Source organism: Tupaia chinensis, unplaced genomic scaffold, assembly GCF_000334495.1.
Source record: "Tupaia chinensis unplaced genomic scaffold, TupChi_1.0 Scaffold000228_1, whole genome shotgun sequence".
Classification (NCBI taxonomy): domain Eukaryota; kingdom Metazoa; phylum Chordata; class Mammalia; order Scandentia; family Tupaiidae; genus Tupaia; species Tupaia belangeri.
The window spans coordinates 3,515,608-3,528,108 of NW_006159703.1; the positions used below are offsets into that span (position 1 = coordinate 3,515,608).

Below are 12,501 nucleotides of genomic sequence, written 5' to 3' on the forward strand. Positions count from 1 at the left end.
TTACTAAAATTGAAAATAAAATAGGACGAGTATGACTTTTCCTAAGAAGACATTATTTTGAGAAAAGCACATAGTTCATTTTAATAGGTGATGATTCATTTGAGAAGATAAAACTAACACTAAACATCTGAGTGTAATTGAATATTTGAATATTTCTTTTAAAATAATCAGACACAGTAAACCTAGGACATTATAACTTTCAGAAAATAATTGTATTTGTTTTATTTTTAATCATGGTGAGGCCTGTGTGGCTTTTGATCATACATATTAAAAGACTCAACTCGGTAGGGGCTGAGGTAAGTGCTGAAAATGGTTAACAGCAAAGAAGCCAGTTAGGATTGACACACAATTTAAAAATTATAATGGCCTTTGCTTATTTTAGGGAAAAGATTTTTTTTTTTCCTCAAATGACTAAGGACTTGATAACTCTGTATTGTGCTTTTAGACATGGTTCTGAGCAAAAAGGTAGGTGTGCCAGGGTGTTCCCAATGGTTGCCATTTTCAAAGATCTCAAAAGTCCCAGAAACTCCCCTATCCCTATAATAGCCCAATAGCATCTTATAAATGGGAAGCCCACAAAACATGCTGACTTTGGAAGAGTTCAAAATCCCAAATATTTTTATAATCATCTAAGAAAATGGAAATCATCAAATAGATATTCTCCAAATGTGTGGGGCGGGAAGAATCCAGTTTTTACAGGAAAGGTGATTCCAAAATCTTTTGCAATTTACAATTCCAATTTTGGTCTGAGCATACCCATCTACATACCTATGTAGCTAGCTTCTTCTTATTCTAGAATTTTGGACAGTACTGGACAAAAGATGGGCACTGTTTATAATCCACTGACAAGGAAACACCTGACAAAGCGGACCCCATGGCACCCTGAAACCTGGAAAGAGAACCGTTCAGCATTGGTCTGACGGGATTACTAACCAGCCTCCGAATGTCCCGCTCCGACTCCCACTTGATCTTTGAGATGGCTTCTTGGTGGGACTGATGCTCACTCCTGAGGTCCCCAGCCTTGATTTTGTCTGCTTGGATCATATTGCTCAGAGCTTCGTCCACCTGCTTCTTGGCCGTTTTAAGGTCCGTAATTTCCTGTAAGAGCTTAAGGCGCTCTGCGTCAAACAGTTTCCGAGCCTCCTCCCGGGCCTCAATGGTGAGCGCTGTCCTTACTTTGTCACTGCTGCCATCCCGGAGAGCACAGAGAGCTGACTTGAGCCTCTGGATCTCTCCATCTCGCACCTTCACTGTCCTTGACATTTCCTGCTCGTGCTGCTTGATGAGATTCTCTCTCACGGCCTGCAGCTCCTTCATCTTCTCCTCGTGGAGCTTGGCTTTGAGTTCCGTTACTAGGACCGTATGCTTGCGCTGCTCCAGCTCACGGATTCTTTTTGCTTCTTGAGTCTTCTCTCTTTCAAGCTTTGATACCTAGAGGAAGAGGGGCGAGACGAAGAAAAGGAGTGAGACTCAACGAAGAGGTGTACTCCCAGGCAGGATGTGCAGCTGATGCTGCTGTGATCTCTTCATTCTTGATGTCTTTGTAAATTCTCAGTCCCTGTATGTTCAGAGGGAAGTTAAAGCTAGGGATATGGTGTGTCAAAGGAGAAAATGCCTACAGATGTTTATATTACTTTATTCAGACAAATATTTGAGGAGTTGGGGCCTTGCTTGTTGAGTGTGGTCTGTAGGTAAGCAGTACTGGCACCCTGTGGACACTTGTTGAAATGCAGAAACCTAGCTCATCCCAGACTTATGAATCAGAATGTGCATTTTAACAAATCCCCAGGTGATTGCTGTATGCAGCAAGATTAGAAAGTGATGTTAGGACGGTTTTTGTTTATCCAATACAGATCACATGGAGAGCTTTTTAGACTACTCAACCTGACCTAGGTCCAAACTGATGAATGTGGGTGTTTCAGAAGAACTCATAGTTTAATATTGTATCAGATTAATACATTAGTGCCTAAACGAATAGCATCAAATGTTCCCATCCCTTCATCATTATTTTTTTAAGAGAAATTGTGGCTATAGGGCACGTGTGCTGGCAGAGAAAGAGACAGAGAGAAAGAAATCATGCTCCGGGGGCATCGCCACACTGCAATCCCTTCTCCATTTGCCTCTTGAGATTTTGGGCATGCCCGCACGCGTGCCCAGCATGTTTCAAGCTGCTGGGTCCTAGAATCGAACCACAGTCAGCCATGTGGGTGACCAGCACCTTGCTCATTACATCACCTGCGGACCCCCCCTCTATGTTTTGCTTTTTTTTTTTTAAAGATGTGGCTACTAAAAGGGAAGATACACATTGAAGATGGTTGATAATAGCCTTTTTTACCTCTCTTACTATGTCCACCTGGTTCTATCCCCAAACTTTACACACACACACACACACACACACACACCAGCCAAACAAAAAACCACACCATGGTTTATTGGGTTCTCTTTCTGACAAAGAACTTTAGTGGCTGTTGTTATGTCTTCATGCACCATGGAGGATTGTGTCCTTCTCCACTCTCAAGCATCCCTCTCCTTTGCTGCCTCCAAAGCCAACACTCCAAGTAGTTTAATAAAATACTCCTTACTCCTTCTAGCATTTTTTACCTTCCAAGAATTCTGGCTGAAAAAAATCTGCTGTAATTTGTTACCTTTTCTGTAATAATACTGGTCTCCAAATAGATCAGCCACGATTCAACCTTAATCCGGCTATGAGTCAGTCTCTGATTCAGAAGATCAGGCTGGGCCCTGACACCTGCAATCTGAAAGTCTCCATGACGCTGTTTTGTTGTCCACTTGCCCCTACTACGTCTTTGTTGCCTGTCTGTCTTCTCTTTTCTTCTCTGTCACATACAGGCAAGCATGCACACACACACACACACACACACACACACACACGCACACACGCACACAGAGTAACCCGGAAAAAGTAAAGAATACTGAGGAGCCCTAAGAATAATATCTAGTTGAATGAGAGTGAGTCTTCACTGTTTATAAAACTGGAAGGTTTCACGAAATAATAAAGAGCCAAAGCTAAAGTTTTAGGATTCAAAAGGGAAACCATTATAATTAGAATGTAAAGTATGAATTTTACTTACCTTAATAGTTTACTTACCTTTAACTAGGACAGCATTTTCCCACAGCATTTTATGAATATTTATTTTTAAAGGCACAGCAGTTATACCCATGATGGCTCTTTCCATATTTTTCTTTATTCTATGTTTTTTTCTGCACACTTGTCTGTCCTTGGAACCTCTTCCTCTCTCCCTACCTCATATGAGAAACTTCTAGAAGGCTGCTGAGGAGACTTGCTCATGTTTGTATACCAGTTGTTCCAGCACAAAACATTATGAGAAACCAGTAGGCATGTGTGAAATTAAAGCAGGTAAGCCAGGTATGTTTCCCTAGCTAGCTTCCCACCTTGAGGAGAAAATAGTATAGCCCAACATGCAATTTTGAGAACCCAGATTTGTAGGATTACCAGAGCATCCCTTCATCCACCTTTTACCTACACGAAGCCACAACCACCACCTAAAAGAATGGCCCTTTTCTGTTCGATGTGTCTCTCAGTGCTTCAGTAAGGACAACTTGGATTTTACTTTGCATCTTTTCAGACAGAATGGAAACTGGTATCTTCTAGAACAGAGTGATCAAACTACAGCCCAAAGGCAAAATTTATCTTACCTCCTGTTTTGATGAACAAAGTTTAATTGGAACAAAACCACGCCCATTCATGTCCACATTGTTTAAGGCTGCTTCCATGCTGTAATGCGATTGAATACTTGAGACAGACTGTCTGGCCCACAACGTCTAAGATATTTACTACTTGCTCTTTGTAGAAAAAATTTACTGATTCCTACTCTAGTCAATGAAGTTTTTGAGAGGAAGTGTCTTTTTTTTTTTTTCACTGATTTAGAAACTTGATTATTTGCTTTCTATAAACAAATGGGAAAGTTACTTTAGCTTAAGTGATAGGAACTTGTCATTTTCAGTTTCAGTAAGACATCCCGATATTAAGGCAACTGGAACAGAACGTTGGCAAGGACTGTCGGATAACAAGCTGCTTAGGGAAATTTTTTAGCAATTCTTCCTAGAACAATAAAAAAATTGCAGTAAAAACGAACAAAGGGTAGGAAATTCTAGTTATGCATTTCTGTCACCATCTGTTATGTCTAAGAAAGTTGCTTTAAAAATACTATGGGGGGGACCAGCAGTTAGCGTAATGGCTATGTCTCTGGACTCCCACGTAGTCGACCGCGGTTCGAGTCCCGGACCCGGTGGCTTAAACTCACGCAGGGCGCGTGTGCGTGCGTGCCCAAGATCCCGAGAGGAGAATGGAGGAGAAGGGATTGTGGCGTGGCCATCCCCCCTGGGGGGTGATTTCCTGCTTTCTATCTCTCTGTCTCTCTCTGTCTGTCTGGCGAGTGCACGTGCCCTATAGCAAAAACCTCTCCAAAAAAAAAAAAAAAAAAAATACTATGGGGGACCAGCAGATGGCATAATGGTTACACTGTTGGACTCTCACGTAGTCGACTACAGTTTGGATCCCAGACCCAGTGACTTAAAATTCATGCTAGGTGCATTTCTGTGTGCCCAAAATCCTGAGAGAAGAAAATCCTGAGAGAAGAATGGAGAGATGGTGGGTGTGCCATCCCTATGGGGGGGGGGGGTAATTTCTCGCTTTTTGTCTCTCTGTCTCTCTGGCAAGTACATGCACCCTATAGCAAAAATCTCTTTCTAAAAAAAAAAAATGCTTATGATATGGCCTGGCCACAGTGGCTTAAGCTGCTATGATGCTGTCCTCTGTAGACTGGGACCACTTGAGATGCTTGGGATCTATTCCCAGTCCTACCTAAAGGCCAGATACAATAGTTCTTGTCTGTCATCCAATGACTTGGGAGGCTGAGACAAGATGATAGCAAGCTCAGTGCTGGCCTGGGCATCATGGTGACTCTGCCTAATAAAAAAAAAAAAATTGTCAGGAGTAATAGAGAATGCTGATAGTCTCACTAGGGAGGCTGAAGCAGAAGAATCATGACACAGACAATACGAGTATTAAAGAAACAAAATAAAATCTGTAACAGAGTTATTTTTAGGGTTAAGCTGGATTCAATTAGATAATGCATGAGAAAGTACCTTATACTGAAAAGCACTATGAATGTAAAGATGTAACAGGAGATAGTCATTGATCTAAAATTATTTTGTCAAATTCTCTTCAGGTGTATTAGATTGTATTTCCTTGTGATTCTCCCCAAATTATAAAAAGGGACCAGCAGTTAGCGTAATGGCTATGTCGCTGGACTCCCACGTAGTCGACCGTGGTTCGCATCCCAAATTATAAAAACAAATTTTTTGGGGGGAGATTGGAGAGGAGATGAGTAAAAAGAGACACATGTGAAAAAATAGGTGCATGGCAAACATACTCTGCCCTGAAGACAACAGCAAATACAAACACTGATTTTCTTGTCCATTGCTTAAAAGAATCCATGGAAAGTAAAGAAAAGTCAATGGATATGAGTAACATTTGACATTTCTTATGTCCATTTATTTTGCCATGTTTTGCAGGATTTCTAGATATAATTAAAAAAAATAACTTGTGAGAAGTGTTTCATTATGAAGGAAAGCTGAATGGATGTGACTAAAATTTGTGGGGGAAAAGAGCCAATAATTTTTTTTTGAGAGGTTTTTGGTACAGGGTGTGTGTGTGCTCACCAAAAAGACAGAGACAGAAAAGCGAGAAATCACCCCCTAGAGGATGGCCATGCTGCAATCCCTTCTCCTCCATTCTTTTCTAGAGATCTTGGGTGCACAATACACTTGCTCCCAGTGTGGATTAAAGCCACTGGGTCCAGGACTATGCAGTCGACTATGTGGAAGTCCAGCAACATAACCATTCCACCATCTGCTGGTCCCAAGAGCCAATAAAAATTTTATAACAAAATAATTTTCTGAAAATTATTTGCAACACAGATTGCACCACTAAGGATAGAGATTTAAATATTTTAATAGAAATTTTGGAATGAATATCAAAAAGATGAAGAACTATTCCTGAGTAACAATGAAAATACGAAGATGGTAATACTTTAAAATGGAAAAAATTTAGTAAGAGTAAGAAATCCATTTTAATTAGCAAAGATAATTTGTGCAGAAAACTTCCATTCCAAGCATATAACATTTATCACTTACTTATGAGTTAGGCATGTTTCTAAATAGACTTTACAAATATTAGTGCATTTAATTTCTGGACAGCTCTGTGGTGTATTCATTTTATTTAATGTTTTTAGAGAGATTTTTGCTATAGGGCATGTGTGCTTGCCAGAGAGACACAGAGACAGAAAGTAAGAAATCATCCCCTAGGGGTCATGGCCATGCCACAATCCCTTCTTCATTCTCCTCTTGGGATCTTGGGCATACATGCACATGCACCAAGTGTGAGTTTTAAGCCACCAGGACCAGGACTTGAACTGCGGTCAATACATAGGAATCCAGCAACCTGGTTACTGGGTTACTCCATCTGCTGGTTCTGGTGGTGTATTTATTTCCTTACAATTTCAGATGAGAAACTGTTTCTATGTAAGTGGAATGCTGAAGGCTGACAAAAGTCCAGTGTGGGCCAGGAGCCAGGTCCGGGTTAGAGCTCACATCTCCTTTCTTTGGAAGTCCTAGGCAAGCAGCTTCTCCTCTGCCAGCTCCAATTTCCTCATGTGTCAACTGGGGTTGATGCAATCACTGTGACATGGTTTTGGTGAGGACTGACTTTGACAATGCATCCACAGCCCTTTGGAAAGGCCTGAACACAGTAGACGCTGTAATATTAATTTTGGTGGATATTATCATATTTATTAATATTATATGATGTTAAATCAATACCACCCACAAATAAATGTAAATATACATATTTTAGTGATATGCTCTTAATAATCATGTAAAGTTCACTATATCAACCATTTTCCTAACAGAAAGAGATGTTTGAAGGTAAGCTGGGTTTTCAAAACTGTGTTTTCTCAATATGAATTGATTTTCCTGGCATGGGTGGCATCTGCTCTTAGCTTAGAAGATATTTAGGGTATGTGCAGACATTAAGAGTGGGGTATGAGGGGGTCTACGACTGGCATAGTGGTTAAGGCTCTGGACTCAAATGTGACCGATTGTAGCTTAAGTCCTGAACCCAGCAGCTTGAAACTCAGGCTGGATGCAAGTGCTTGTGTGCCCAAAATCCCAAGAGGAGAATGGAGGAGAAGGGACTGTAGTGTGGTCATCCCCTTGGGAAATGATTTCTTGCTTTCTATCTCTCTCTGTCTCTCCGGTGAGTGCATGTGCCACATTGCAAAAATCTCTTAAAAAAATAAAGAATAGGGTATGAGATAGGACAGAGTAAGGAAGAAAGCACGGAATAAGTGTTTGAGTGATGAGCTTCCAAATAATTCTCTTCTACCCCAGAGGCTCTATGGAAAAAGTGATTACTCAGAAAACATAATCTTTCTATAGAAGGGTTACCCTATAGCAGAAGGAAGAATTCATGAGTTGCCTTATATAAAGTTCATGCTTTCTTTTTCTCTTTTGTCCTAATTCAAGTCTGGCCTGTGGAAAATGCCAGTGTAAATTCCATTAAGATAAAGATCATGACGATTTGGGCTTTAAATGTGGATCTCAGAAATCTAGGATGAAAGACCGAACAGCCCAGTCAAAGGCAAGGAAAGGGCTGAGAGGTTATCGGGCACGACAAGCAAACAGAACCCTTGGCCTGGATTATCTGCACGGGATGTTCTGGAGACCTAATCTCACAGTAGCTGGTAGGGGTGGCATGGGCACAAAGTAACTCCAACAGGAGACGTGAAGGAGGGGAAAGCCACCGCCATAAGAGGGTTGCTTACAAGGGAAGCCTCAGACAGTCTAAGGAAGTACAAGCGATTCCATTTTTCTTAATTTCTTGCTTTCGGCCACTTAAGCTTTTTTTTTTTTTTTTTTTTTTTGCTAAAGGGTGACGGCGCTTGCCAGAGAGACAGAAACAGAGACAGTAAGAGATCACTCCCCAGGAGGGGATGGCCATGCTATAACCCCTTCTCCTCCATTCTCCTCTCAGGATTTTGGACACACGTGCCAGCATGAGGTGCTTTTGTTTTTGTTTTTGTTTTTGAGAGGTTTTCGCTATAGGGCGCATGCACTCGCCAGACAGACAGAGAGAGACACAGAGACAGAAAGCGAGAAATCCCCCCCCCATGGGGGATGGTCACACCGCAATCCCTTCTCCTCCATTCTCCTCTCGGGATTTTGGGCATGCACGCACACGTGCCCGGCGTGAGTTTTAAGCCACCGGGTCCGGGATGCGAACTGCTGTTGGCCACAGGGAGTCCAGCGACACAGCCATTACACTAACTGCTGGTCCCCCCAGCATGAGTTTTAAGCCACTGGGTCCAGGACTCAAACCATGGTGGACTACATGGGAGTCCAGGGATGTAATCATTATGCCATGTGCTGGTCCCAGCCAATTTTGCTTTCTGAAAACAGGAACAAAATGTGCACAGAGCAAGAACTACCGCACCCTAGTTTGGAGCCGGTTACCTAGAGGCTCTGGGAACAGTCGCTTGAGAGAGAGGGCACTGATTTTCTGAGTGCCCTAGAGGAAGCAGAGTGCCAGGGGGACATGACATTTAGCATTGTTTTGATCACCCCCATTTTATAGACAGAATTCCCATTTTGGCTCCTCTGCCTGCTGTGTCACTGAGCAAATGAGTTAAACAGTTTAAACTGATGTTATTTCTCACTGCAGTCACAATGATAACCAAGACCTGCCTCTGTCCCAGCCTTGCTGTGATAATTGCAAGGCTCTGTGTGAAAATGGAGCTGATCCCTCCCAGACCTGGGAACCCAGGGCTACCACCCTGCTGTTCCTTCTGGGGGAATGTTTTTCTCTGCTTCTGTCCCTTTATCTCCTTCTACTGTCCCCACAATGTTCACTGCAGCAGTGGTCTGTCTCTAAGGACAATTCAAAGACTGGAGAAACACGGTTGGTGGATTTCTCATCTCATAGCAATCCCCTGGTGTTCTCTTCTTCTTCTTCTTCTTTTTTTAATATGGCACATGTGCTCACCGAAGAGAGGCACACGGAGAGAGAAACAGTGAGAAATCATCCCAGAAAGGATGGCCACGCCGTAATCCTCTCCCCTCCATTCTCCTGGGATTTGGGGCATGCATACACACATGCCTGGTGTGATTGCTAATCTGCCAGGCTTGGCACTTGAACCGCAGTTGCCCAGGTGGTAGTCTACTGCCCCAACCACCACCTCACCTGTTGGCCTCAGATCATGGCTTCTCAGTGTCCATAAGCAGGAAAGTATTCAGCGTAATGGCTTCAGAGCATTGCTTTTAAGAAAAAGACAGCTGGGTGGAAATCCTTTCTCTCCATTGAAGCCTGGAGTTGCCTACCTAAATACATACTTTAAATGGCACCTATGTTACAGCGTGGTTGGAAAGCTTAGGAATTGCTGGAATGTATTCAGCAAGTAGTTTTGAGAACTCCCTACATGCCAGGAAGTTTCCTCATCTGTAAAAGGAGGTAACAACAGTACATACTTCAGATGGCAGTAATGCAGGTGAAATGAAATAACTGCATCAGAACATTTAACAGGCCCACACTGACTAATCACTCACAAACTGACCTGCACGCACATGCCCTTAGGAAACAGATGCAGTTATTGTTCCATTTGAGGAAAGAAAAATTCAGAGGGGCTCCATCGCCTGCTCAGGGTCGCTCGGGTGCTAAGTGAAATACTGGGATTACCTGGAAGAATGAAATGCACTATGACAGAGTGTGACAGGTAGTAAACACTCAATCAGTGATAGCTACTTTTATTGTCAACCCAAAGGACTTCATGGCTCTGCTCTCTATGCAATGGAAGTTCTGTAAATGTCAACGGGATTCCTGGTCTTGCTGAAAGAATAAGTAATGCTGTATTGCCCTGAAGGGTTCCATTCTAATGAGGGCATTCCCCAGGAGCTGAACTGTCACCCCATCATCAGCACCTGGGAACCATACCAACTGTGTAGAATCACCTCTTGGCATTGTTCATATTCTCTCTTTTAGAGCCTGGCTCTTTGAAAGCACAATCATACTTGTGTATAATAAAACTGCGTTATGACTTGTTTGCCCTGTAAATTCCCTTTGCTCTTTGGGGAAGGCTGCTGACAGGCGGTGAAGCTCTGCTTGAGCTCCTGTGTTGGAACTGTAATTAACTGCATGGAGAGCGAGAGGGCAGGGGCAGTGGTAGAGGGAAGGAGGAGGCTTGCTCTTGTTGCAGAGGCTGGTCACTCCTCTCTTGTCAGTGAGGGGAGATGACATTTGCTGTGCCTGCCTGCCTAGACACCAGCCTGGATAAACAGGAAGCCTTGTGCAAACCTGAGAGCTCCCATTTAATGGGCTTGAATGTGTGGTGGATTGGCAATGGTGGGATCCTTGGGGCATCTGCTTCTCTGGAATCTCTTGAGTTTGTTCTCTGTAAAGCAGTAGCCATTTATGGTCAGCAGTCTCCAAACAGACACGCTTCTTTCTCTGTGTGCAATTTGTCATCCTGTCATTACTACAATGAAAGGAGTCTGCCTGACTTGAGAAGTGATGTTGCCCCAGGGAAAGTTAAAACCAATGAAATGACTGGAGATAGCCAGACCTGGGAGAAATCTTATAGTGGAGTGTTCGTCAACACAAAAGCTGGGAACCAGATGGCATCACAGTCTCCTAGACTGCTGTGTAGAGTTACAAATCTTGGTTTCACTCTGCCTGCTTTACAAGAATACCTGAATTGCGGGCTTGGGATTCTCACTTTTAGTAAGTTCTTCCAGGTTATTCTATTGCACAGTGATGCTTGAGAGAAACAGACATGGAGAAGCAGATTTAATCATATGAATTGCACATAGAGACATGGAAAGGCTTAATTTTTTTTTTAAAGAGAGACTTTGCTATGGAGTGTGAGTGCTTGCCAGAGAGACAGAGAGAGACAGAAAGCAAGAAATTACCCTCTATGGGGGATGGCCACACTACAATTCCTTCTCCTCCATTCTCCTCTTGGGATTTTGGGCACACACGTACTCAAATCTGGTATTGAGTTTCAAACCTCTGGGTCTGGGACTTGAACTGTGGTCAACTACATGGGAATCCAGCAAAAATAATCATTATGTCATCTTATAGGTCTGAGAGACTTAAATTTGTTTCTAGCAGAGATAAAGACAAATAATGCCCAGCTCTTCTGACTCTTATATGATTGCTTTGTAAACACAACATCATGGTCTGTTGGCTCCATGAACACTAAAACATTCCTTCACTAACTTTACATTGGGCTCTATTTATCCAAGGTCAAACCTTACCTGAGGTAAGAGGCAACGGGCTTTGGCAAATTGACAGCCCATTTGTTACTACTATTGAAATTAGGAGGAATAGATTTTAGGAGAAATAGCAAATTAAAATTTAACAGGGACGCCAAGGAAGAAGAGTAGGTAAAACAGAATAAGAATATTTGTTGGTTTGTGATCTATTGCTTGTTGATCAAGAATGTTTCTTACTATTATTATAGAATTATCTAAACAAGGCCAATTCTTTCCTGTTTTTTTGGAGGGAGAGAGATTTTTGCTACAGGGCACATGCACTTGCCAGAGACACAGAGAGACTAGAAAGTTAGAAATCACCCCCTGGGGAGATGGCCATGTCGCAATCCCTTTCTCTTTCACTCTCCTTTTCGGATTTTGGGCATGCATGCACATGTGCCTGGCGTGAGTTTTAAACTGCTGGGTCTCGAACTTGAACCGCGATCAACTATGTGGAAGTCCAGCAACATAACCATTATACGACCTGGTCCCCTAAATAAGACCACTTGAAACTACCACAATTGTCTCCAGTTTATGAGGAGCAAAACTGTCTTAAGCATGTTGAATACTTTGAAATGATTTTGTAGGCCCAGCCATGATGGTGGGGATGATAGGGTGCCATACGGGATACTGGAGCCACTTAAGAGGTCAGATTCAGATCCCATGTTGACCTGAACATGCTGGGCACACCCATACACCTGTGATCCTGACTGGAAGAGGCTGGGGGGAAGTCTACAGTGTGGCAAGATCCTATAAAGGGTACCTGTCTCTCTCTCTCTCTGATAAAATAAATGAACAGACTTCAAACAGCTCATTCCTAGCCATGACCCTACTTGACAGTCCATACTACCCTGATGAGATGTATATTACCATATCCACTTAAGTGATGATATTCAAGGAAGTAAAGAGGTATTTCCAAGTCTAGTTAGTAACAGGCTCAAGTCACAGAGTATTAGAACGAATATGAATACAACTAATTTTTGAACATCTACTATGTGTCAGCAGCTGTCTGAGCACTTGAATACATTTTCTCATTTAATCCTAAGAAGTACTTGATGCATTTGTCTAATCTACAACTCATCACAGGCCCACGGGATAGTAATAATATTTCACTGATGAAGAAGGTAAGGTCTGAGGAATAAATCACTTTTC

General features: G+C 42.5%; 1 protein-coding gene across 1 annotated transcript in view; it reads right to left on the minus strand.

The window, feature by feature from the left end:
• The window catches only part of JAKMIP2 (janus kinase and microtubule interacting protein 2), a 188,604-nt gene that overhangs the window by 66,626 nt on the left and 109,477 nt on the right, over positions 1-12,501 (minus strand). The window contains exon 3 of the mRNA XM_006148053.3: positions 934-1,431. Coding sequence (XP_006148115.1) covers positions 934-1,431 — 498 coding nt within the window. The remainder of the gene's footprint in view (positions 1-933; positions 1,432-12,501) is intronic.